General features: G+C 54.3%; 1 protein-coding gene and 1 long non-coding RNA gene across 3 annotated transcripts; one reads left to right on the top strand and one right to left on the bottom strand.

The window, feature by feature from the left end:
• Positions 1 to 10: 10 nt before the first annotated feature.
• Positions 11 to 16,195, top strand: LOC112906893 (uncharacterized). Of its 2 annotated transcripts, XM_072746005.1 has the most exons (5): positions 11 to 686; positions 1,770 to 1,897; positions 11,053 to 11,153; positions 11,253 to 11,443; positions 11,640 to 16,195. In XM_072746005.1, the coding sequence occupies exons 1-5, from the start codon at positions 178 to 180 to the stop codon at positions 11,659 to 11,661; spliced, it is 951 nt and encodes a 316-aa protein (XP_072602106.1). In that variant the 5' UTR covers positions 11 to 177; the 3' UTR covers positions 11,662 to 16,195. The 2 variants fall into 2 exon arrangements, 1 of the variants encoding a protein (XP_072602106.1); XR_011999288.1 differs by lacking the exon at positions 11,053 to 11,153 and having other exon boundaries at positions 347 to 686.
• Positions 1,809 to 5,977, bottom strand: LOC140597460 (uncharacterized). The gene is made up of 2 exons (XR_011999291.1): positions 2,477 to 5,977; positions 1,809 to 2,044 (listed from the first exon to the last, which is right to left on the bottom strand). It is a non-coding gene; the product is annotated as an uncharacterized lncRNA (long non-coding RNA).
• Positions 16,196 to 25,098: the final 8,903 nt, after the last annotated feature.

Genomic DNA, 25,098 nt, shown 5'->3' with positions numbered 1-25,098 from the left:
CAGAGAGAGCAAGCCTGGCGTCAGCCCTCCCAGGCTGCAGCACCAGCCGGCACTGCCGCTGCCTCCCTCCTCCCGCCGGCCTGCACCCTTCGTCGCGGCAATGGGGTATTTTTCCCCCCTTTGTGGGGAGGGCTGGTGGAGGCACCGTCCGCGGCCTAGCCCCTCCCCTGGAAGGAAATGAAGGAGCCCCTGCTTTCGAGGCAGAAGTCTTCAGCCTGCCGGGGGGCGCCCTGCCCCAGCCCCCCCCCAGCAGCCGGGCCTGCTCCGCGGGTCTGCGAGCCGGCCTGCCCGCCGGTGCCCCGGGCCGACCCTCCCGCCCGCGGCCCCGCCTTCCCTCCGGAGCCCCGCTCCGCGGCCCGGACTCACCTGCGGGGGGCGCCGGCCTTCCTTCCGAGCAGCGTCGGGGGCCAAGCCCCAGGGGAGGTCGGGGGGCCCCCCAGGCTCCCTAGGGCGGGCTTCTGTGTCTGGAGTCTGCCCCTGGCCGCGGGGGGGTCCCCAGGGGCGCCGCGGGAGACATCGGGGCGGTGGGGGCGGGGCCTCCGCGCTCCCGGGACGCGGGCAGGACCGGCCTCCCGCAGGACGCGCGGGGGCCCGAGGCCACAGGTGCCCGCGCGTGGGCCGGCGTCGGAGGGCGCGGAGGGCGCGGGGATCCCCCAGCCCACGCGGGCGTCCCCGGGCTCGGCTCGGTGCGTGCAGGTCCGCGGGGGCGGGCGGGGCCGGGGCGCGGGGGGCGCGGAGGGGGGAGGAGAGGGGAGAGCAGGGGGCGCGGAGGGGAGGGGAGCGCAGGGGTGCGGGGAGGGGAGCGCAGGGGTCACGGAGGGGGAGGGGAGCGCAGGGGTGCGGGGAGGGGAGCGCAGGGGGGCACGGAGGGGGAGGGGAGGGGAGCGTAGGGGTGCGGGGAGGGGAGCGCAGGGGGCACGGAGGGGAGGGGAGCGCAGGGGTGCGGGGAGGGAGGGGAGCGCAGGGGGGCACGGAGGGGGAGGGGAGGGGAGCGTAGGGGTGCGGGGAGGGGAGCGCAGGGGGGCACGGAGGGGAGGGGAGCGCAGGGGTGCGGGGAGGGAGGGGAGCGCAGGGGGCGCGGAGGGGGAGGGGAGGCGAGCGCAGGGGGGCGCGCGGCGGGCCGGGCCCGGGCGCCCGGGGCTCGCAGCCTCCGCCGCGCTGCGCTCTCCGCCCGGCTCGCCGCGTCGCCAGCCCCCGGGCGCGGGTGAGGCTGCGGGGAGCGGGGGGCAGAGCGGCGCGGGGCCGGGGGCCTCCCTCCGCCGCCTCGCCCGGCCCTGCGCTGCCCGGCCCCGCGGGGCCCCGCCGGCCTGGCCCGCGCCCTCGGCCCCTCGGCCCCTCCGCCCCTCCGCCCCGCGGCCCCTCCGCCCCTCCGGCCCGAGCGCCCCTCGGCCCCGCCGCCCCTCGGCCCCGCCGCCCCCGCCGGCCCGGCCGCCCCCCGCCGCCTCCCGCAGCGGCGCCCGCTCGCCCGGCCCGGCCCGGCGCTGGCGGAGAAGGGCGGCCCCGCGCGCCGGGAGGGAGCTTTTAAAGCGACACACACGCCGCCCAGCGCCGAGCGCGCCCGCCGGGGGCTCGGCTCCGAGTGACGCTGCGGGCCCCGCGCCCCGGGCCGGAGGCGCCCTCGCCCGGAGCGACCCCGCGGGACCCCGGCGCCCCCCCACCCCGCCCCGTGACCCCGCCCCCACCGCGGGGCGCCCGAGCGCCTCTTTGGCCTGAGCCTTCCGCACCCAGACCTTCCCCTCTGCCCCTTCCCACACCCCAACCCACCCCAGGCCTCGCCTGGAAGCGGAGAATTTCAGGAATCTCAGAAATCTCAGAACACAGACAGGCTTTACTGAGCACCTACTGCGCGCCGAGCTCTGCGCAAGGCCCCGCGGGGAGCTGGAGGCCCTGGCGACAGGTATGCCCGGGACACAGCTCATTGCTTCGGTTACTCTGTGCATTGGCTCGACATTTGTTCCACGTATTCGGCGCCTTCCCGGTAGGCCCCACGCTGGACTCTGGGGCTTCGGGAAGGAGAGGCAGCATTGCTTACAGCTTACAGCTCCTGGGGGAGTAGGGGGGGTCAATGCAGGACAAAGGCAAGTTCTGGAATAGATGGTAAGGGATTGGGGAGGGCGGGGAGCAACCCGGGTCAGGGGCTGGCAGGCTCTCCCAGGAGGCAACCCTTGAGCTGCATCTGGAAGGAGAAGTAGGAGTTACCCAGGTGACTGTCAGTATGGGGGAGGTGGGGATGAGCGCTCCTGGCAGGGAGGAGAGTTAGGGGGGAGGCTCCGAGGCACAGGGGAGGGGAGGGGAGTTTGAGCCAACTGTGTCCTTTGGAGATGCCTATTTGACAGCTGGAGGGGGTGGGGTGGGGGGAGTGGGTTGGAGGAAGACCAGATCCTGGAGAGACTTGGAGGCCACAGTCAGGCGCTAGGATTTCCTCCCAGGGGCAGAGGGGAGTGATGATGTCAGGGAGGAGTCTGTTCCTGCTCACCTTCTCAGGAGATCCCTCCCGTGGTGTTGTGGACAGGAACGCTGAGGGCCAGGCCACAAGGAGGAGACCAGTTAGGAGGCTGTTGCAAGAATTCAGCTGGGTGGGGGGTGGGGGTGGGAGCAGAGATGGAGTGGATGGGATGCTTTGAGAAAGAATTTTGGAGAATTGGACAGGACTTAGGGACTGGCTGAACTTTGAGAGGGAGGGAGAGTCCAGGATGCCTCTTACAGCTGACGGCTTATAGCTTGGGAGACTGGGTGGACGGTTGTGCCGCCAGTTTCATGAGAGAGCAGTGGGGAAGAACCGGTCTGGGGTGAAAATGAGCAGTCCAATTTGGGACACGTGGCGATACTCCAAGGACAGTCAACTGTATGGACCTGTTATGCCCGGCCCGGAGAGGTTGGTTTGTTTTCAATTGAATCATCATTGGAGGCGACGAGATTAAGCAGGACGATTGTGTAGACTAGTACCAAAAGCAGTAAGTGTAGGCTGGAACTTTGGAAAAGAGCCCCCGAGTGAGATGGAGCAGGAACAGTCAGGGAGTTAGGAGAATAGAGAGGATAGGGCATCTTGCAGGCCAGGGAGGACGGGGTTCAGAGGAATGCATGCTCAGCCGTGTCAAAAGCTGCAGAGAGCTGCTGGGAGAAGGAATGGAAAGTGCTCACTGGCCTTGGGACTTAGGAGGCCACCGGTGGTGTGGCAGGGGCAGGTTTTTGGGGGGGTGAGAAAGAAAAGGAAGGTGGCAGGAGCCCTATCATTGGGCATTGGGTGCTGAATGGTTCGTGAGGAACAGAAGTGAGTCTAAGTGACACTTGGCTGCCCATTCTTCATCCCCCAGACTCTGGCAACCACCCTTCTTCTATTTTCTGTGTCCGTGAATGTAACTACTCTTGGCACTTCACAGAAGTGGAATCCTATAGTCCCACCAACCATTTTCATAGAAGCTATGATGCTAAGGATAGCCAACATCAAAAATGGGCTGAGCCTGAGAAAACAGAGGAGTTTCTAGCTTAGGTCCACAGGACCATCTGTGCACGTCCAGGATGGGGGAGTCGTGTTCGAACTGGGAGTTATTAGGAGACAGTGAGCTTGGTTTCAGAGGATGAGATGGAACTGCTTAATACCTACTTGATTCTGGGTCTCAACAGTGGAAGTGAGTTATTTGGGAAAAGGGAGATGACATTTCTTCTGCTGCCTGGGTGGATTGAATGTTGAGGACCCCCATGCCGTGGGGGGATCCCCAGGAGGGCAGCCAGACGGAGAAGCAGAGGGACTGGTGTATATGTCCTGTGAAGAAGGGGTAGGCTGGTCAGAGCAGACCAGAGAAGAGGATCGTCAGAAGATGTCTGATTATAAATCTCCAAAGGGCGACCACAGGCGAGAGACAATAACTAGGCTCTGGGTGGTGCCCAGGCCTGCCTTCCTCAGCATTTGGAGTCTGACCCATTCTCTCTTCCTTTCAACCTCCCTGGGCACCTGCCCAGATGTCCCATCCTTCAGAATTCTGCTTAGATCCATACTCCCTCCCCCTGCCACCTCCGGACAGCCTTGCCTAGTCCTTAGTTGGCAGAGAGAAACAGAAGCATTTTTTTTGGCCCTTAACCGAATGTTTCCGAGGATGTTCATTTAATGTGCTAGCTGTGTGACCTTGGGCAAGTCACTTAACCTCTCTGAGCGAGGATAAGGAGCCCATGAACATTTTATTTTTCCCTCTATTGGCTGGCTTGCCAAAAGGGGAGGGGGAGCTGTTTTTCTAACGTCTCTTTGACTCGGAAAAATAGGGATGATAACAATACCTACTTTCCAGGGTCATTGTGAGCTTGGAATAAAATAACGCGTGTAGAAGTACTTGGCCCAATGCCTGGCACCTGGTAGGTGCTCCGTGGATGGTAGCTGCTCTCAGCTCTTATTAACGGCTTTGTGTCTGAAAGCCTTATTTCTCTGTGAGGCTCTGACTCCCCAAGATGGTGTCTGTTTCGTGTCTGCCCCCATCTCTCGCATGGACCAGTGTGGTGGACTGTAACAGTTAGTGACTTTTACCTCTTTAGCCTGTTTCCCATCACCCTACTTCTGGCATCCCTTTCCTTTGGGAACCTCCCCGTTGTCACCGAGACCTAGTGGGCTGCCCACTGCTCCCACTTTTCCTACCCCATGGCCAGCAGGTGGGCATGTGACCCAGACTGCGCATATTATAGAACCTCACCCTCTAGCGTCAGGGGTCAGGGATCGGCCCAAGAGGTAGGCAACACTACCCAAGCAGAGCCCATCAGACTCTTTCCCCAGGATTGATATGTGGGTGCTAGGGGAGGGAAGCCTTCTTACTGGGCCGCAAAGGCTGCTGACAGCCAGGAGTCCAGGGTAACAGAGTGGGGAGGAGTTTAGAGAGCATGCTAGGGGCATTGAGTCCCAATCTTGGCTTTTACGGCCTGGCAGTCTTTCTTTCAGCCCTGGGAGCTGCAACAGCATCCTGCCCATCTCAAAGAGCCAATAAATCCCTCTTATTGCTCCAACTTGTTTGGTTGGGTTTCTGTCTCATACAACCAATAAGAAGCTGACACATTCAGGGAATATTAGCAAACAGGTGACTGGCTAAATGATCAGATTCTGGAGAGGGTGGGATGTCAAAGATCCTGAAACCCAAGGGTTGGGAGCTGTTGCCCTGTAGCCGTAGAGGGGAGAGTGGGTATTTGGGAGGTTATTTATATCAGGCAGACTTGGGTTTCAGTTCCAACTGTGCCATTTACCAGCTGTGTGATCTTGGTCAAGTTCCTTACTGTCTCTGAACCTCAGGTTCCTTATCTGCAAAATGGTCAAAGGAATAGAGACTGCATAGGGTTGCCCTGAGGATGGAATGAAGTGACGAAGCACCAAGCACTGTGTCCTAGGTGGGGGCACAGGAGACAAGAAAAATGGTAGCTGTTTTTCTTAGCTCGCAACCCCTTGCCACTCATAGCATAGGACTGAGGTTGGCACACAGGTCACAAGGGAACCACGATTCAATCTGCAAGCTGAATGCTCAGAAGGAGTGGGGCCTGGCTTTCCACTAACCACGTGACTCGCTAAATCTTCCCAAGCCTCAGTTTCCTCCTTTTTTTTTTTTTTTTTTTTCAGTTTCCTCTCTTTGTCAACACTTTCTTGATGGATATCTTGAGGGCTAAATCCACGTAACATGTTCAGCACAGGGCTCAGTAGGTGTTCCATAAATATGATTGTTATCGATGTTTGCGGCCTAGGGAAATTTCTGAGCACAAAGGTAGGATCAGTGGATAATGTTACAGGCGAACTTTCCATGAGAAAATCCCCAAGTAAAGGAGCGTCCGTATCTGAATCTCCCAGGAAAGGCCATTTCGGAATGAGGAGGGAGGACATGTGTTTTTCTGTAGCTGGACGGTGGTAGGGCTCATATCGGGGAAGCCATATCTGGGAGCATTCCTGTCACCTTCTTGCTCCCTGTGATCTCCCCATCTAAGACAAGGTTTTCTTTTTTTTTTTTTTAAGATTTATTTATTTATTTATTTATTTGTTTATTTATTTATGATAGACACACAGAGAGAGAGAGAGAGAGAGAGAGAGGCAGAGACACAGGCAGAGAGAAAAGCAGGCTCCATGCTGGGAGCCTGATGCAGGACTCGATCCCAGGACTCCAGGATCGTGCCCTGGGCCAAAGGCAGGCGCTAAACCGCTGAGCCACCCAGGGATCCCCCAAGACAAGGTTTTCAAAAGATTTTTCTACACTGGCTGCCTCTTCTTCCTCACTTCTGATTACTTCAAAAAGCTTTATCACCTGGTTTCAGCTGCCATTGCATTGTTGGAATCACCGTCACTGAGCAAGATCTTGTTCTTGCTAAGACCAGCAGACACTTTTTCTCCCCTGTCCAAGGTGACCGCTTTGTGGCCCTAACCCTGAGAAGCTGGTCCACCCTCTGTTCTATGACATTATAGCTCATTTTCAACTGATTGTCTTCCCAGGCCTCTGAGCACTGCTTCTCAGTTGGCCTTTAGCATTCTTCTTCTGGGGCGCCTGGGTGGCTCAGCGGTTGAGCGCCTGCCTTGAGCCCAGGGCGTGATCCTGGGGTCCTGGGATCGAGTCCCACGTTGGGCTCCCTGCATGGAGCCTGCTCCTCCCTCTGCCTGTGTCTCTGCCTCTCTCTCTCTCTCTGTGTCTCTCATGAGTAAATAAGTAAAATCTTTTTTTAAAAGAGGATCCTACTTCTTCTGGTCCCTGGAATGTTGGTGATCCTTGGGGGTTCTCTTTTTTTTTTTTTTAAGTTTTTTTTTAATTTTTATTTATTTATGATAGTCACAGAGAGATAGAGAGAGAGGCAGAGACACAGGCAGAGGGAGAAGCAGGCTCCATGCACCGGGAGCCCGACGTGGGATTCGATCCCGGGTCTCCAGGATCACGCCCTGGGCCAAAGGCAGGCGCCAAACCGCTGCGCCACCCAGGGATCCCTATCCTTGGGGGTTCTCACTTGGACTTTCTTCTCACTCCATACACCTTCCCCAAGGGAAGTCTTCCACATTCCCTAAAGGTTTCCGACCTCCAGTTTGTTATTTCCAGAAGAAACTGTTCCAAAACTTCAGATCGTATTGCTACCTGCCTACTGGACATTTCCATGAGGATATCATGCAGGCACCTCAAACTCAGTGTACCCACATCAGAACCCATTGTCTTCCCCCTATCCCCCACCAAATGTAGCCCCTTTTATCACCCCCCATCTCAGAGGATGGCGCCACCCTGCAGCCCACCATGCAAGCTGGAAACCTGTGATCATCCTAGACTCTCACTTTCCCGCATCCCTTGGAGCGCTAAGTCCTGTTCATTCTACCCTCTTAACACTGTGTAGACAGGTATGTTCTCTCTGCTAATGGCCAGGCCCTGTCTTGAACCCCCTGGCCCCTGAATTAGCTGATGGCCAACTAATGGGTCTGCCAACCTTCAGATTTATTCTGTGGAGTCCACCGTGACTGGTATCAGTTTTCTGATCTCCCTGTTTACGACACTCCATGGCTTCCCATCCCTACAAGGCAAATCCAGCCTCCTTAGTTTGGTGTTCACCTCTTTTCGGGAGTTTGCCCTTGTTAGTCTCTGCAGCCTCCTCTCTGTAGCCTCTTGCTCCCTTGGCTTCTGCCGGGAGCTCCTCATGCACTGCTCCCTTTATACTTGCTCTCCTCTTTGCCTGGAATGCTCCCCTGCTTCACCCTTTTCCTTGACACCAACCGCCAGAACTACCTGAAACATTCCCCCAGCGTGTGACGTCTCTCCTCTGCGCCACCACAGATGCCTGGTCCTCCGCAAGCGCTTGCCATGTTGCATTGTCATTGTGAGTCTGACCCTCAGAATGAGCTGCCAGAGAGCAGACACCTCCAGGTCCTCCAGATCCAGCAGAGTCTGCTGTAGTCAATTCTCCAGCTATATTTTTTGAATATTGAATCTCTAAAATACCTGTTGTCTCACATCTTCATTAAACAAAATATCCTTAAGGTGGAAAAAGCTGGACGGAAAGAGCAGGGCACATAGCTCAGGGGTTTCCCCAACACACATCCTGAGCCTTCCCACCCCTGAACCTCTGATGCTCAGACCCTGCCAACAGCATCAGTCTGCCCACAGTATGGGCAAACTGTGTTGTTATCAACCCCTCCTGCCTTCTGGAGAATCTTATGCTGTCCATTACCCTTCACTCTCTGCCCTCCTGTCAGTTAAATCATACCCCCATACAAAAAAAAAAAATCCTACCCCCTGCACACACACCCCCACCTCTTTCTCCTGGGCCCTTTCCATCAGCATTTACACCTGCTTTCTAACTCTTCCATCTTAAAAGTAAGATCTCACTTCCCTCTCCAAGAACTGGCTCATCTTTCCTCTCTCCACAGCCAGACTTACCCCAAGAGTTGTCCCCATGCCCGGCCTCTTCTTCCCCAGCTCCCACTCACTCCTCTTCCTTGGCAATCTGGCACCCGCCTGTACCACTCCTCTAGCCAAATGTTAAATGCTGAGGTCACCTGTGACCTCTAAGAAGCCCCACCCTCAAGTCCTGACCTGACTTCCCACTACATTTGGTAGTTAACCACCTCTTTTGTCGGCCACCTCTTTCTCCTCAGCTTCGGGGGGCACCAAGCCTTCCCGGATTTCTGTGGGGGGCGTGGGGGGCATATCCACCACGGGCCCCAAGCTCCCTCTGTCTTTCCACCCTGCCCCCGTCAAACGCCGCAGTGCTCCAGGCTCAGCTGTACATCCTGTTCATCCTCACCCCTGTCTCGTCCCCCTCTGTCCTGCCCCCACCCCCGCCCAGCTCGTGGCCCCTCATCCCCACATGGCATCTCCAGCCCAGACTCTCTCCAGGTTCCAGACTCATGGGATCCTCTGCCTCCTGGGGAGCTCGGATTCAAAACTGAACTCGGGATATCTCTGAAGCAAGCCCTCAGCTCCTCTATCTCAGCAGCTCTTACAGAAACTCTGGGAAGCTTCTTTTATACCTTCCTCTCCTCACACCCCCCCCCCAACATCAAATCCACTTCCGCTCGTTCTGCCTCCCGCGTGTCTCCCAGTCTCCCTTCTCTGCTGCCACCGCCGTGTCTGAGACACTGTCATCTCTCCACCAGGCAGTGAAATCCACCCCTACCACGTGCTCGCTGGGCCTTTCAAGGCATTAGCCCCGTGGCAGCCACAGGGATCTCAAAAAACTCTGAGTCAGACGTATCATTCCCCTGCTTAGAAACATCATGTGTCTCACATTTTCCTAAAATCCCCAATGCGCAGGAGCCCCTGGCTGGTGTGGCTCCTGCAGCTCCCCCCCACCTCCCCGCCCTCTGTCCTCACCTCCCCGGACTCCCACCCATCAGCCCTGCTGACCTTTCAGCGCCTGGGATGCACACAGTCCTCTAGGCCGGGCACCTGCTGTCCCCTCTGCCCGGGGCACTCTCCCCCACCTTCAAGCAGCTAATGTCCGTTCATCCTTGAGGTCCTGGCTGAAAGGTGGCTTCTCAGGAAAGGCCTATGCGCCCCCCCCCCCCCCCACCCCCGTGACACCGGGTCCCTGCTAGGTTTCGGATCCTGTGGCCGACTGTGGTGCAAGGGCTCAGCAAGTCCCGACAGGCAGCTGAGGAAGTTCAGGGCCGCCAAGCAACTTGCTTAAGGCCACGCGGCCCATCAGTGGCTAAGCCTCCTCTTAGCCCCTTTTGGACGTCTTGGCGCCTGTGCCGCCGGCCCCACAACACGCAGACTCCTTTACCAAACCAGGGGGCGCGCCTCCTCCGAGCTGCCTGTTCAGTGGCCGAGCCCAGAGGCTCCAGGGCAGAGGCTGCGCCGTCCCAAGCGTCCCTGTGCCCTGGGCCTGGCACCTGGCCAGGCGAGGACACGGAGTCCCTGGGACGGGCCTTCAGAGAGTGGCCTGCGCCGCCCTCCCCGCAGCACCATCACTCTCCAGCGTGCCGGGCGTTGAGCCTTCTTTCCCTTTCCATCCTAAGCTAACTCTTCACGGAAACTTTGACTACAAAGAGAAAAGCAATAATAATTACTTGGCGAGTAATAATCGACAGAAGCGCAGAAGGAAATAAGACCCAGCCTATAGGGGCAGCCCGGGGCGCTCAGCGGTTTAGCGCCTGCCTTTGACCCAGGGCCTGATCCTGGAGGCCCGGGATTGAGTCCCACGTCAGGCTCCTTGCCTGGAGCCTGCTTCTCCCTCTGCCTGTCTCTCCCTCTTCTCCATCTCTGCCTTTCTCTCCCTCTCTCTTTGTGTCCCTCATGAATGAATAAATAAATAAAATCTTAAAAAAAAAAAAAAGACCCAGACTATAAAACACAAGAGCCTAGAGATGGTTGAGGCCAAGAGGCTGGGCTCCATATGGTCTCTTGGGGATCACTGCCCCTTTGGCCCTTGGGCGTAGTCTGGGCTCAGTCCTGGCTGGGGGGCACCTCCCTGGGCTCTCTCACTGGCTGACAAATCTCTAAGGGGACTGGGATCTCCAGTGATGGGGAAACAGAGGCCCAGACAGAGGAGTGGAGAGTGGGCTTCGGTGTTCAGCCCCAGACCCAGATCACACCTGCGCTGGCTGAGCTGGTCTGTGTAGCCCCTGCCCCTGCAGGGGCTAGCCCTGGACCTATAGGGGGTAAGAATGGAGGGGAGGGGGCCCAAGTGAGTGGAGGCAAATGGGCACAGCTGAGCCAGAAAGGGGGACTGGGGGGGAGGGGAGGGCCCGCGGAGCAGGGGGCAGGACGGAACAGCAGGTTCTTGTCAGGCACACAATTTAATTCTGAGGCTGTATCCCTCGTGCCTGAGAGATTTTCAGCTTGCAATAGTGTCATTTACAGATGGATTTGCAGTGGTGAATTACAAGTTTGTAAGCAACAGCTTCTCTGACGCCTCGAAAAAAAAAAGCCTTATCCCTCTGCAAATTATAAATTCATAACTAACACTTTTATCCAACTGAATGCAAAACAAATTCATTACCAGCTATATTATTCCATTGAATACCAAGTGAATGAACTGTGCAGGATTTTGTGCGGATTAGGGATACGTCGGGAGATGGGGACCAGACAGCCCTTCCTCCGGTCCCTCTTCTTTGTGTCCCTTCAGGCCCACCTCAAGCTACCCCCAAATGCAGGTGGAATTGGACGGGGCACACCGCTTGGATCAAAAGGAGGCTGGAGGTTATGGTGGTGATGGTGGCGAAGATGGTGTGTGTGTGTGGGGGGTGCACCGAAACACAACCACCCTGTGGGCGCGAGTGTACATCTTTTGCATGATTATTAAAATTGTTGTGGTGTTATCTTAAGATACTATCTGGTGAATGCCTAAGTCCTTGTGAGGAGCAGGACACCCCCCTGCAAAAGGAGATCATTGTGAACGGCAGTGAACGGCAATCGTTCACTACGCAGGAAGACTCGAGTCCTCTGAGCAGACTCCAGACTGGAGCAGGAATTCCCAGTGTCTCCCCAGAGCGTTACTCTCAAAACCACGTTCCAAGGTGCTGAGCATGTGGATGGGTGACCCTGGGGGCAGGGGGTGCGTCCAGACCATGCCTGCAACATGTGGGCCCTTTGGGGTCTGTGGCGGGAGCGGGGGGTCATACTTTTTAACTCAGATAATTTAGTCCCTGACTCTGGTGTATTCCCCATGTGCGGTTCTCGAAACTTAACTTTTCTCTTTAATGTTTATTTTAGAAAATCAGGAACGTACAAATAAACAGAACTAAAAAATATGTATACGTCCTGCCAGAAACAACCCAAAGTGGTTGAATGAATGGAAAGCTGTTCATTCAGGAACTCTCATCGCTTGGAAGACTTGTCTCCACGTTGGCTGTGGAAGAGGAGGGGAGATGGCCCATGCTGTAGCTGTGCAAGCAAGGGCCAGGGACCGCAGCTCCCGAAGGATCCCCTCCACCCCCCACACTGCCCCAGAGTGTTCCCAGCCTCCATGTCCAGTCTCAGCCTCTCCTCCAGGCCAACCTCCCTGCCTCCCTCCCTCCTATTTCTCTGATCCTGGTGCCTCTCTCTGCATCCTGCTCAGGAGCCAAATGACTTCTTCTTATCTCATGCTGAATGGTTTGCAACCATCATCTCACTAAACAGTTGACCGAGGTATTTTTTTTTTTTTCTAAACAAAGACAGGTTCCCATCTGAGAACAATTTCTGGTGCCAACTGTGAAGATAAACTATCTTTACCTTGTTTTATGAACAAATATTTTTTAGAAAGAGAGGGTTATTCTACAAATGCTGATATCAAACCTGCTTTTGTTCATTAACAATGTAGCGTCTGCATATTTGTATGCCCATCGAGAAATCTATGTTCTGTTTTAATGTAATGGCTGCATATTAGTCCATGTGATTTTTAAAAATTTTTATTTATTTATTCATGGTAGACAGAGAGAGAGAGAGAGAGACAGGCAGAGGGAGAAGCAGGCTCCATGCCGGGAGCCCGTCGCAGGACTTGATCCCGGGACTCCAGGATCATGCCCTGGGCCAAAGGCAGGCGCTAAACTGCTGAGCCACCCAGGGATCCCAGTCCATGTGATTTTTTTTTTTTTTTAGTCCATGTGATTTTTTTTTAATCTCTCTCTCTCTCTCTTCTGCTATGCACTTAGGCTGTTTCTAGTTTTTGCTATTATAACAGCACACATCATCCTTGCACATTAATTATTTCCTTAGGTTCTTAAAAGTAAAATTTCTGAGAAGGCACTTTCCAAAGGCTATTGTCATATCATTGAACTACTCTTTTTTTCTTTTTAAATTGAACTTCTCTTCAGAAAGTTCATGCTGATTTGTATTCCCGGCAGCAGCTTGTGTTATTGCCCCCTTACTATTAGTTCTAGCTTTGTCTCAGTTATGCTCCGAGGTGCCACAGGAGGATCCCCATGGCCGCTCTGGTGACACACGGCAACCAGTGAGTGACTCCTTGAAGGATGAAGAGACTCAGGAACAAGAATGGGGGCCATGTGACCCACCTGCCCCTCCTATAGATCCTTTGATGGCCTCCGTGGAGGGATTTGAAATTGATTGATTGATTGATTGAACCATTGATTTTATGAATGTCCCTTCCAGTGATGGTGATGGTCACCAGTGCAGTGTAGCGATGGGTGGCCATGCGGTGAGTGGCAGGTTAGGGTGGAGGTGATGGGGAGTGCAGCGTTGTCATGGAGCCGGTGGGGGCGGCACCGCCCACAGGAAGGCCATCACAGTGGCGGCAGTGGGGACCGCTGTGTCAGGGAGGTGAGGCCAATGGTGATGGAGGCTGTGAGGCCGTGAGGGCAGCAGTAGCGGAGAATTGGAGGTGTCCCTGTGGTGGTGCGGGGCTGCTGTGGAAAAGTGCAGACGGAGGTGGTGCAAGTGACAGTAAGAGTATGCTACAGGATTACACAGATATACCACCGGGGAAGAGGTTGTCTCAGGCCTGGGGAACGGTGTGAACAAAAGAAGCAGCGTGAGACTAGTGCCAAGAAAAACGAGGAGATCCACTGGCCAGCAAGGTGGTCGAGGAGAAATTTCATGGTGGTTGGTACTGGGGAAGGTCTGGAAAGGGGCAAGAGAAATCTGGACTCCAGGAGGGCAGTGGAGAGACGTTTTGGATCCTGGGGTGAAGGTGGACCGGAGACGAGTTCCCTGTAGGACAAAGGAGGAGAATCTGAGGAGCCGAGCAGTCAGCCACGCTGCTGAACTCGAAGGGGAACAGCAGGTGGACTAGACCCTCTAGGGTGCCTGTGAGCATCCAGGGGCCGCCAGCAGCCCGCAGGAAAAGGGGGAAGGGTCCATGGCACCGGGTCCGACCCACAGGTGGGAAGGGCCCCTGACCCCGGCCACTCCTGTGCCAGCCCCAACCAGCAAACCCCACTCTCACCTTTGATGGAGCGGGAGAAAGGTCTGGACCAGTGGTTCCGGCCGCCCCCACCTCTTCCGCAGTAGCTCCCAGCACCCACCCTGAGTCTGATAGGCATTTACTCGGTAGCGCTGCCTAGGAAGAGGCCCTCTCCTGCTTCTCTGGATGTAGCACGAAGCCTGCTTTGACGTGTGCACAAAGCTGCAGGATTCTTTCTTTCAGGGTAAGGACACCTGGAAAATCTCAGGGAGGCAGAGCGCTGGTATCTGAGCAGCCGCATCCTGGGGATGAGGGGTTACTCCCTCCCTGGGGCTGGGGCTGGTCTCCTCTCCCGCGGCCTGCTGTCCTCCTCACTCCTACACAGAAGCCCCTGGAGCCGGTGGGTGATCTCTAGGCGAGAGCGCAAAACATACTTTTTCTCCTATTTTAACGATCTCAGTGACCTCACAAGGTTTCCATGGTGACAAGACCAAGGAGTCAGGGGGGCCTTGGTGAATTAGACCAAACACACCCACCCCCCAGGACCTTCTTCCTGGTGCTGGGCTTCAGGAGTGGACTCTAGATCATCAGCCAGCAGCAGAGGGAAGGTCATTCTAGGCACCAGGGCAGACAAGGCGACTGAGGGGGGTGGAAAGGGCACAGCAGAGGGGCTGCGAGGAGATTAGCACCTGGTGAGGAATTGGGGGCTTGCCATCTGAAGCTTGGCTTTGCAGGGAGCAGCCAGGGCCCAGGGCCCAAGGACACAGGCTGTAGAGTCCAAGTGACCCAGGTGTGAGTGACACCCACGTCCTATGGCTGCGCATCTCCCGAACATCGCAGTCAAGGCACCTAGCGAGTGCTTGATACATTCCTGTTTTCTCCCTCCTGCCCTTTCCATCGTCTGCACCACTGGGCCACCGCAGCTTCCTGAGGGGTTTGAAGTGCCACATTGCCCCCCACCCCGAATTTCTTGCCTGCAGGCACTGAATAATTCAATCTTTACATAGCGCAGCGATTGAAATGCCCCATCCGTGGTCCTACTGCTGGAAATTCCACCACAGAAGCCCCACGGCTTTGCACCCAACCTCCCTGTAAATGGCACCCTCTTACCTGGGAGGTGATTCGTCCCATCTTTGGTCCCTGGACAGGGGCAGTAGTGCTGGGGGACGGGGACAGCAGGTTTTTTCTTTTCTTTTCTCCTTTTCTTTTCTTTTCCTTTCCTTTCCTTTCCTTTCTTTTCCTTTCCTTTCTTTTTTTTCTTTTCTTTTCTTTTCTTTTTTTTCTTTCTTTCTTTCTCTTTAGTGCAGATGGAGCCTGTGAGTGAGGGCGAAAGAGAAAGAGAAAGCAAACGAGAGGGTTTGCTCCCCTGAAATCCTGGCCAGCGGTCATGGCTTTGGCTGCGGAATTTCTCTGAGGGAGAGTGATGGAAAGCCCAGAGATTACCAAGCATCTGAGAGGAGTCAGACATGGACATTGTGCCACACTTTGCACCGTGGAAAACGGCAGAGAAATCTATAAGCTTTGCTTTCGGAGAATAGGTCCCGGAGGTGGGATAAAGTGGGTCCGTGCACCTGCAGCTTAGCTGGGTGCCTCCGGGGGAATCGCGCCACCTCAGGCAAGACAAGACCCACTTGCCAGGAGTCTGGGGGCAGAGAGCTGGGGAAGGAGCCTGCCTCTGGCATCAGAGGGGAGCTTGGAGGTTGGCTGGGTATGTCTCTTTGCCTTGACAGGTTCTCTGGGGAAGTCAGCTTTTATGAAGCCTGAAGAACGATTTGTAATTGGCCCATCAAATATTCAGAAACACTTTTTCACCTAGAATCTCACTTGCTGGGAGTCTGTGGCCTGTAGTGGCTACGGATTCTCCGTCAGCATCTGCAGTCCTCTACCCCATGTCTGAGGCAGCCTGGATCTCCCAGTGGGCAAATCCCACCTCTCAATGGGTCCAGGCCCACCGCATCCTTGGGAGGCATCTGGGTCTCACTGTCCTGAGCTGCTGTCTTCTGGGGCGACCGGAAATTGGGCCCACTGGCCTGGGTCTTCTGCTAACAGGGCAGCTTCCAGCCCAAGCTTAACAGTTGCCAATCCTGGGAGCTCTACGAGACACCCTCCTCCTCCTCCTCCTGTCTCTGCTTTCTCCAGCTCCATCCTGTGTCCCATCCCCCCCACCCCCCACCCAAGGCTTGGACCTTATTCTTGAACTTTGAGTGCCCTTGGGCTGCTTCTTCACTCCATTTGCTCAGGATGTGCAGAATCACTGAAGAGAATTCATGTTGGGTGTAGGGGAATAGGCGAAGGGAATTAAGAGTACACTTGTCTGGGTGAGCACTGAGTAATATATGAAAGTGTTGAACTGCTACATTGTACACCTGAAACAACTATACCACTGTCTGTTACCTACACTGGAATTAAAAAAAAAATTCACATTGGGGATTTTTTCTTCTTTTCTCTTTTACATTTCCTAACTGGATTTTGCTAGTGTATTTCTTGATACCGTCATCTTGCTGACCTCCTCCATAGTCTCTTTCTTGTTTTTCAGTTTATTCTCTGGAGTGTTCTGGATAAACAATCATATCATGAACAAATAACGATAGCGATTTCTCCTTCTTCCTGAATGTTATGCTTCTTTTTATTTGCATTTTTAATGTACTATTGCATTAGCTAGAACTTCCAGAACAATGCAGACTAATTGTGGTAATAGCAGGCAATCCCATCCTACTCTGCCTTAAATATGAGCACCTCTCTGTGTTTTTATCACCAAGAATGTTGTTGTTGACTGCGGAGAGGTTTTTTTTTTTTATGATGTTGAGAAAATGTTCTTTTATTTTTATTTCACTAGGAGTTTTCATCAGAATGGATGTTCAGTTCTATCAAATGCATTTTGGTTTTTGTTAAGATTGTCAACGAACTTTTCCCTCTCTGGAATTGACGTGATTAATCATATGGGCCGATTTTCTCACGTGTAGTTGCCCTCACCCCGCTGCACTTCTAACACAGCCACCTGTGAAGTGGGGAGGAGATCTGTTGCCCAAGAGAAGTCTGGTTGAGTAGCAGCTCTACCCTGTGCTCTGAATCCCATGGCCCTGAGCACGCTTTGCCCCACCCCCACCCTCTACTCCAGGATGTAATCCTGTGATGCCTAGGGGCTTGAGCTGCGGTTCGGAGATGTGGATGGGGTGCCGGCTGGTGCCAGAGTGATCTTCTAAAGGTCGGTCAGATAGATGACTCCCTTCACTGGCTCCCCATTGCCTTCAGCAGAAAATCCAAGCTTCTAGCCGCATGGTCCTGGCCTCTTACAACTGGCCTTTGCCCAACACCATCCCCTGGCCCGCCATCTCCCCATCTTCTCCCCTCTAACCACGTGGAAATTTTGGCAGGTGGCAGTGGTGTGCCTCTGGGCCCTTTCACAAGCTGTTGTCTCATGTGGAATGTTCTTCCTCAGGGAGGGCTCATCGGTCTCTCCGGGGAGCCTTCCTGACCCCACCTGCCGAGTCAGGAGCCCCTCCCCAGGTGCCACAGTCTATGAGTTCACTACCTCTGGTGCTTTCCAGGCAGAAGGTAGTTCTATGTGAACGGTTGTCTCCAGGAGCTCCAGGAGGCCAAGCAAGGGTCCTCCTCCCAGCCCAGGGCTTGCCCTATGACAAGTGTTGGTCTGCCAAGCCTGGATCAAACACCCTCTGAAGACAACCGTGAGCACAGTCAGCTGTCGAGACTCATGAACGCACCCCATCTGTGCCCCCCAGGGCTCACTGCCCCCCCTCCAACGGTCCTGTGTGTGTGGAGAGGCTCACAGGCGGCTGCAGCTCCCTGGAGCCTCTTTTAAAAATGCAGTCAGGCTTGTTTCCTCCTCGTAAACAACGACTTAGCACAACGTTGGGTCCCACGGGAGAGTGTTCCCCCAAGCAAAGGAGACACAGGAAGGGGAGGCCGAGTGGGCCAAGGAGGGACCGGGTGACTGGGCATAGATGGGAGGCAGCAGGCAAAGGGGGCTTAGATGGGCTGCAGCCCCCGGTTTCCTGCACGGCCCCAGCTCTGGCATCTGATCTGGGCCTCGGCAACAGCTCTGCCTCTTTCTCCCCACTGGGCCTCAGGCTCATGCCTGGTCCCCACGGAGGTGTCCTCAGCCCACCTGGAGAGGATCCATTTTCTTTTTTTTTTTTTTTTTTTTAAATTTTTATTTATGATAGTCGAGGATCCATTTTCAACTCTGCCTTCTCCCGGCCACCAGGCGGCCAGTTAGAGTTGTCACCTCTGGTAACAGCAAGCTGATGGCAAATGGAGGGCCGCTAAGCCTGGGGTGGGGTGGGGGTAGCTCACTCTGCCCCTCTCTTCTGCCCCCATCTACTCGCCCGGGCAATCCTGGATAAGAATCTAATGAGATCAGGTGTCGTGGCCCCAAGGTCACTGGGGTCAGGTCGTGGAGTCAGGCGGAGCTGGGTTTAAATTCCAGCTTCCCGTCTGGCTTGCTGTGTCATCTTGGGCACACGGCTTAACCTCTCTGAGCCTCGATTTCTTTACCCATGGAGCAGTGCCCGCCCGCGGAGCCGTCGTGGGGATGAACTGAAGTGACTGACTGACTGCAAGGTGCTCAGCACACGTCTGACACACGGTCGGAGCTCAGCCCACGTCAGCCGATGTTACACATCACAGGGCACAGCAGGCTGGGCACAGCGGTCGCTTCACACAGCCTCGTCTGCCATCAGGGGTAGGGAAACTGAGGCCCAGAGAGGCACAGGACAGCAGGCTCCTACAGGTCCTCCTCAGCCTGGCCTTGTGTCTGTGGAGGAGACCTCTGCGTGGAGCCACTGTTCCCATCACAAAGGCCTTGACGCCCGCAGTCTTGGGTCTTGGGCTCTGCCCTACAAACATCTTGGCAGCCTCATTAATTTAACAAACCTTTGCACCGTGCTCACTAAGTGCCCAGTGGAGTTAGATGCCTTTTGTGTATACTAACTTTTTACTATCATTACCCTCATTGTACGGAGGAGGGAACGGAGCAGCTCACCCTTGCCCGAGGCCGTCCAGCTAGCGGGTGGGAGGGCCACCCTCGGCCAGCAGAGACACGCCAGCAGCCGGTTTCCCATCCTCAGGGGAGCCCAGCCCAGGCTGGGGGAGAGGGGAGGGTCATGGGGGTACCTGGGGCATCCGAAGCCTGTCTTGCCCCACCTTCAAAGCTGGGGTGGAGGAGGCAATCTTGTGGAACTTGAGCCCGAGGCTGGCGTAATGGGAACACGAGCTTCGCCCTACAAATGCCCGTCACTGGATGCCACGTCTCAGGCCACAGCAGGTATTTCCCTGGAGAGAGGACAGTGAAAACTTGGAACAAGAGAGCTTTTTATTATTCAGAATAACCACACTATTTAATTTACTATTAATAATAGCTCTTGAGTCAACCTGCTCTTGAAGGGAAGTGGGAACTGAAAGGATGTCCCTCTCTCCTCTCCTGCCTCCCCTCCTTAGAATACTAGGAACATAGTCTCGAATGTTCGCATTGTGGGGCAGGTTGGTGTGGGAGGTAGTGTGGCCCAGCAGTGAACCCCTCTTCTTCCTTCCTGTCCAGCTGTGCTCTGCAATTCTTCTGTGGGTCCACGGCAGCCACCACCCCTCTGCTGGCAGGACCCCTGGAAGGACGGTGTGGCTTCTGTCTTTAGGCTGAGCTGAGGGCAGGGCCAGGGGCTTCCAGCTGAAGCAAAGGGAAATGTGGGCTCAGCAATCCTTGCTGCCTTAGCACTGATGGGAGCCATAGGGACCATAGGTAGGGACGAGGAATCAGTGAAGCCGGGATCCCTTCGGGGGCCCATGTTTTGCTCTCTGCATCCAGTGTGGGTGCAGTGTCAGAAGGAGCCCATGCAGAGAGGAGCAGAGCCAGGGAGGAGACCGGAACCTGTGCCAGAGAGTTTGTGACTTGGAGTCCAGAAGGCCCAGGGGGACCTGAGTACTGCCTTCAAGGAACTAGAGGGGTTTGTTTTCTCCACCGTCCGTCTTCACTGAGGGCTCCTCTGCCAGGGGCTGGGAGTGTGTGGCCCAGTCTCTGTGGGGCTCTCAGGGTGGCAGAGACAGTGGGCAGGAGCATGACTGAAGCTGGGCAGGGAGCGCTTCGGGATAGAGCTGTGTGGTCCTGATGGGAGTCATAGGAGACAGTCAATTTGCCTGATTTGGAGCTAGATGGGTGTCCTGGCTCCCAGAGGCAAGAGCTCAAGGACTCTCCTCTGGAATTGAGTTTGGCCTTTTGGGGTTGGTTTGCTTGTTTATTTATTTTTGAGAGATTGAGAGAGAGAGAGAGAGAGAGAGAGAATCTCAAGCAAGGTTCACACTCAGTGCACAGCCAAGCAAAGGGGTCAATCTCAGGACCCTGAAATCATGACATGAGCCGAAACCTAACATGACATGAGTCAGACGCCTAACCGACTGAGCCACACAGGTGCCTAAGCCCTTTGGCGCTTATTCAAGATGGCACCCAGACTCCTGGGCACCCACTGTCCTTGACTCTGCTGCCTGTATTAGGGCCCCTGTGTGACCTCGGGTGAGTTAAGTGGCCCACTGGGCACACATCCCAGAGGGCAGGGGTCATGCTTTCCCTTTCTTTTAACTACCCAGCTACCCAAGTACCTAGAGCTGGAGGACCATGGTTGACCTCCCAGGCTGTGGGATGAAGGTCCCAGGCAGCACGGCAGCATCTGTTCTCCTTCCCCGAGAGATAGCCAGCAGCCTCCTCTCCTCTCCTGTCCACCTCTCCCATGGGCTGAGCCCTAGACATCTTTCGGCGATTGAAGACTGCTCTGTAACACTGCCATGGGGTGGATTCAGACTGGCTGATGTGATACTTGAGCTTTCTTAGTCTGCCAGAGTCAAACTCCACATACCTGCACACACACACACACACTCCTAAACATGCACACTCAAACACATGCCGGCTTTCATCGTGAGGGCCCCACTCTTTATTCAAGGAGCGGTCTCGGGTGTCTGAATGGATGCTTGAAGACTCCCTCTTTGCAATTAACACGCTGCTGCAGTATTATTAGCCTCTGATAGGCAGGTCTGCCTTTGCCAGAGACTATAAATATGTGGAGCCAATGACTCAGCAAATCTGTTGCTATTTTTCTTACAGATTCCGTGTGGATCTGTGTCTGTGTACACCATGGCCCCATCTCCCAGCAGCTCCCATGGCTTGTATCCATGGAAACGCAATCCTCCCCAACTACAGTACTCCGGCTGACAAACATGGGAGTCTCCCCAGCCCCCTACCCACTTTGGAGAGGAAGTGTGGGCTCCCAGTGAGCAAGAGGGTGGCACAATGGAGGACGTGGCACTTTCTCTGTTGCTTTGAATGTCTGGCAAAGCCAGTCTCCAACCCCTCCTCCTCCCCCCACACTGATCTGTGGTCAAGGCTTTGCCACCTGTTCAAGAGAAGTGGCCCAATGAGGGAGCCCTTCCTGAGGGCTCTCATGGGGGTGAGGTTGGCAGGGCAGTTCCTGAGAGCTGTGGGTCATATGGCAAGGGAGGCAGGGAGGACCTGATGCCCTTGGCTGTGGGGGACACCAGCCATTGGGAGACAGAGTAGATGACAGGGCAGTGGCTATGAGAGGGAGAGGGAGATTATGTTTGGTACAAAACCCTGTCTCCTGACCTTGACTCTGTCAAAAGAACCTGTGAGTTGGATAAAAGAGCATGAGCTCTGGAAGTCCTCGGTCCCTCCTTGCCTTCCGTAAACACTCACATCTGCTGACTCCATGCCAGGCCTGTGTTGGGCATGGGAGTACAGGGAAGAATTGGAATCAGACTCTCCTCCTTGGGGACTATGGTCTAAGAGGAGCAAACAGACTCAACATCAGGTCAGGATTGAGCAGTGGGCCACAGCAGGGTGGGCAGAGCAGCTGCTGGGCCAGGAGAGCTTCCTCGGGGAGCTACAGGTCATAGAACATGCCAGAGGATGAGGCAGGGTACAGAAGATGCTAGGAGGCAGCATGGTAGTCCTGGGGAGCTGGTGAGACTCACACAGAACTCTAACTCTGGCTCCTATTAGTGGTATTCCCATGAGAAAGTGAACTAAGCTTTCTTCCCTATGAAATAGGAAACCACAGTACGTCCCTCATGGGGCCCGGTGAGAATTAACGCAAGTATCTGGCCCTAACTGTAGCAGACTTTTATTGTGCTAACTATATGCCACAACCATCTACATGGCAGTTATTTTCTTCCTTTCGGGGGCTGTTGCCCTATGTCAAATGAGGAAGCTGGGCCAGATAATATCTAGAGGGCCAAACACCCTGACTCTCCCTGTCCTCAGTTTCCCCATTTTCCAAATGGGAAGAGGAAAGTTCCAGGAGGTTTCAGAAGTGAAGGAATGGATCATGGAATTATTCAAAGAACATGAGCAGTCATTTATTAAGTTCAGCTCGCTTCTCCTCCTGCTTGGGGAAAACAGGGCCAGGCTGATGTCACAGTTCCTTGGGATACAGAAGAGCAGGAGACCTGGACTCACCCTCAGAACGTCTGCTATGGCTGGAAAGGCAGGGAGGATGTCCAGTTCCTGGAATATGAGCTCTAAGGACCATTCGGGCCACCTCTGGCCTCCAGATCCTTGTTCTCAAAGCTCCAGGGAGGCTGGGGAACAGAAATGATTGAACACCCTCTTTGTTGGCTCCTAGCAAAGTCACGCTGACCCTTCGAGGTAACTACTATAATTAGAGAGTTTAAGGACTGGCCTGAGGTCACCCAGATGCAGGTGGCAGAGCCGAGGTATCAATCCAGGTCAGCATCAACCTACCGCCCACAGTCTCTCCACCGCTCTGCACCCCACCTTCTGGAGCTCTGGTAAACCTCCTCAAATCCTTTGGGAAGTAGAGGAGTTATAAATAGCATGTGGGATTGTGAAGTGAAAAAAGCAAGTTGCTGAACAATATATACAGGATGATTGCAGTCGTGTAAAAAACAACCTGGAGTTGATATGTCTGTATATGTAGAATGTAAAGGAGCGTAAACGCAGTCTGAAAATAAATCTGGAAGGGGCTCTTCCCCATTGTTTGAACATCTCTGAGTTCAGACAATGTCTGAGAACATTGTTTGTTCATCTCTGAGTAGAAGAGTAGAGTGGAGGTGGGGTGGAGGGCATCTTCCCTTATGATTCGACGTATTTCTGAATTAGTTAACTTTGTCACAAGGAGAAAGTATTAATGTCTTACTTGCGTGATAAAACCATTGTACCGGGAAGGATGACCAACTCCCCCATGTCATGAGTGATGACCCATCTCCCCCTGTCATGAGTGGGGCAGGCAGTGACTTGGAGCGGGGAATAGTGCTGGTTGGAGAGGATGAGTTTAATGACCCAGGTGGCCTGATTCACAGGAACTTTTTAGTCAGACATGGCAGGACTTTGCCAGGAGAATCTTGTGCTCAGGCTATCTTTACTGAGTTAGGATGAGTGAGGGGTTATTAAAGAGTAGGTATCACTAGATGGGGACCCTTAAATCCATAGGGACAAGGCTTAGCCAAGGTCAGAGAGCCCTAATGTTTGGTTGATGAATACACCTGCTTAATTAGCAAGCCTCAGAGAATCATGAGCTTTATCTTCACATGGGCCTGGCTTTGACTTTACACAATGCCATAGATTTTCTGAGCCTCAGCTTTCCTGCCTGTAAAATGGCATCGATACATCTACCTTGAAGCATTTTTGTGAGGGTTGAATGAGATCAGGTTTGACAATGGCCCTCTTCATGGTAGTTGCCCAGTGCTCTTCCCCTTTCTTCATCTAAGGGATGCTGTTCTGGACTCAGACTGTGCAAGTAAGACAGAGGCTATGGCTTCAGTCTTAGCATGGCCTTATAGAAGGCCTTAGCAGACATTGAGCACATTCTAGGTACCAGTGATTATGCCAAGAGCTATCTGTACAACTCACTTAATCCTAATTCTGCTCCCATGTCCGAGATAGGGGCTACCTGTTATTATCCTCACTTGACAGAAGTGAGAATTGACATGTCAAGGTTATGCTGACCTGGTAGAAATGACTTAGAAGGACAATCACCATTTTCCATCATTGGGAAGACTTTGTGTAATAAGGTATATTTATTTTTCTTAACTATTAGGTAGAATTCGCCAGGAAAATCCTCTGGGCCTGGAGTTTTATGAGAAGTTTGATTACAAATTCAAATTCTTTGAGGGACACCTGGGTGTCTCAGTCAGTTAAGCATCTGACTCTTGGTTTTGGCTTAAGTCATGATTTCAGGGTCATGATTTCAGGGTCATGATTTCAAGTCACTCAGTGAGGAGCCTGCTTGAGATTCTCTCTCTCTCCCTCTGCCCCTCCTTCTGCTCTTGCTCTCTCTCTCTCTCAAATAAATAATCTTTTAAAAACCCAAATTCAAGTTTGTTGAAAGTTTCAGAAGCATCTGTACTCTATTTCTTCTTGTGTCAGTTTTGGTAAATTTGCAGCTGTAAACATAAGAAGATAATGGAATTCCTGCCAGGCAGGGTTATTCGGCAGAGTGACAGAGCTTACTTACTTATGTGTTATAACAGAGCAGCAAACCCACTCTAAGCCTGGAGCACACCAGGCCTCCTGACATTGCATAGGATTTGGGCATCCTAATGTGCCCCCTGCTCTCCATCAAAGCAGAAGGGCCAGGATAGGAGCCATGCCTCCCCCATTGGATTTGGGGCCTGAGTTTTTCTCATGCTAGAAAGACTTGGGTCAGGGCAGGAAGGCCCTAAAAGGTTGGCACACGAGACCAGAGGGGCCATCCAAGGCCGAGACAACCTGGAGGGTCAGTGGAAGCAAGGCACTCAGGACCTCCACACAAAACTACCCAGAAGCCCTGGTTTTGAAATGTTGAGTGCCCAACTGGTACTTGGGTAATGCTTATGGAGGGAGGGAATGGGAACAAGGGTATGGGGGCAGGGGCTAGATGGGTGCAACCAGAGGTGATGTTCCCTACCCCTATCTCCTCTAGGATCCCCAGCTTCCAGATCTGAGTCCTGGAGGGGTGATTATAATCACAGGCACTGCAAGGTACCCCCACAACCAGTCCTCCAGCTCCAGAGCCTGGGCAATGTGGGGTCTGTATCATACTCACCTCTACACTTTAGCTTTAACTCTCCTTCCCCATTGAATAGCAGGGCTGAATGGGGGTGGGGGCACAATGACAAGAATGAGAATGTACTTTGCTGCTTTGGTTCCATGCTTGTATCTCTTCCCTGTTCTGTGAAGCTAGAAGGAGCTAGGCCTGTGCTGGAAATACTTGTCCCTGAGTTCAGCCTTTGGGGACTGCTCCCTGGGATCCCTTATGCAAGGATGTTCTAGGCCATGCGGCAGCTTGACACAGCAGAGCTGCTCCAGATAGC

The sequence above is a fragment of the Vulpes vulpes genome, unplaced genomic scaffold, assembly GCF_048418805.1.
Source record: "Vulpes vulpes isolate BD-2025 unplaced genomic scaffold, VulVul3 u000000678, whole genome shotgun sequence".
NCBI classification, from domain to species: domain Eukaryota; kingdom Metazoa; phylum Chordata; class Mammalia; order Carnivora; family Canidae; genus Vulpes; species Vulpes vulpes.
Note: the sequence above shows the minus strand (reverse complement) of the source record. Positions and strands in the feature narration are given on the sequence as shown.

Bases quoted from the DNA above. Each gene is read 5' to 3' on its own strand.
- LOC112906893 (XM_072746005.1), top strand. From the start codon at position 178: ATGAAGGAGCCCCTGCTTTCGAGGCAGAAGTCTTCAGCCTGCCGGGGG. The intron at 687-1,769 runs GTGCGTGCAGGT...AACCCACCCCAG, and splicing joins GCGTCCCCGGGCTCGGCTCG to GCCTCGCCTGGAAGCGGAGA. The intron at 1,898-11,052 runs GTATGCCCGGGA...GTGTCCCTTCAG, and splicing joins GCTGGAGGCCCTGGCGACAG to GCCCACCTCAAGCTACCCCC.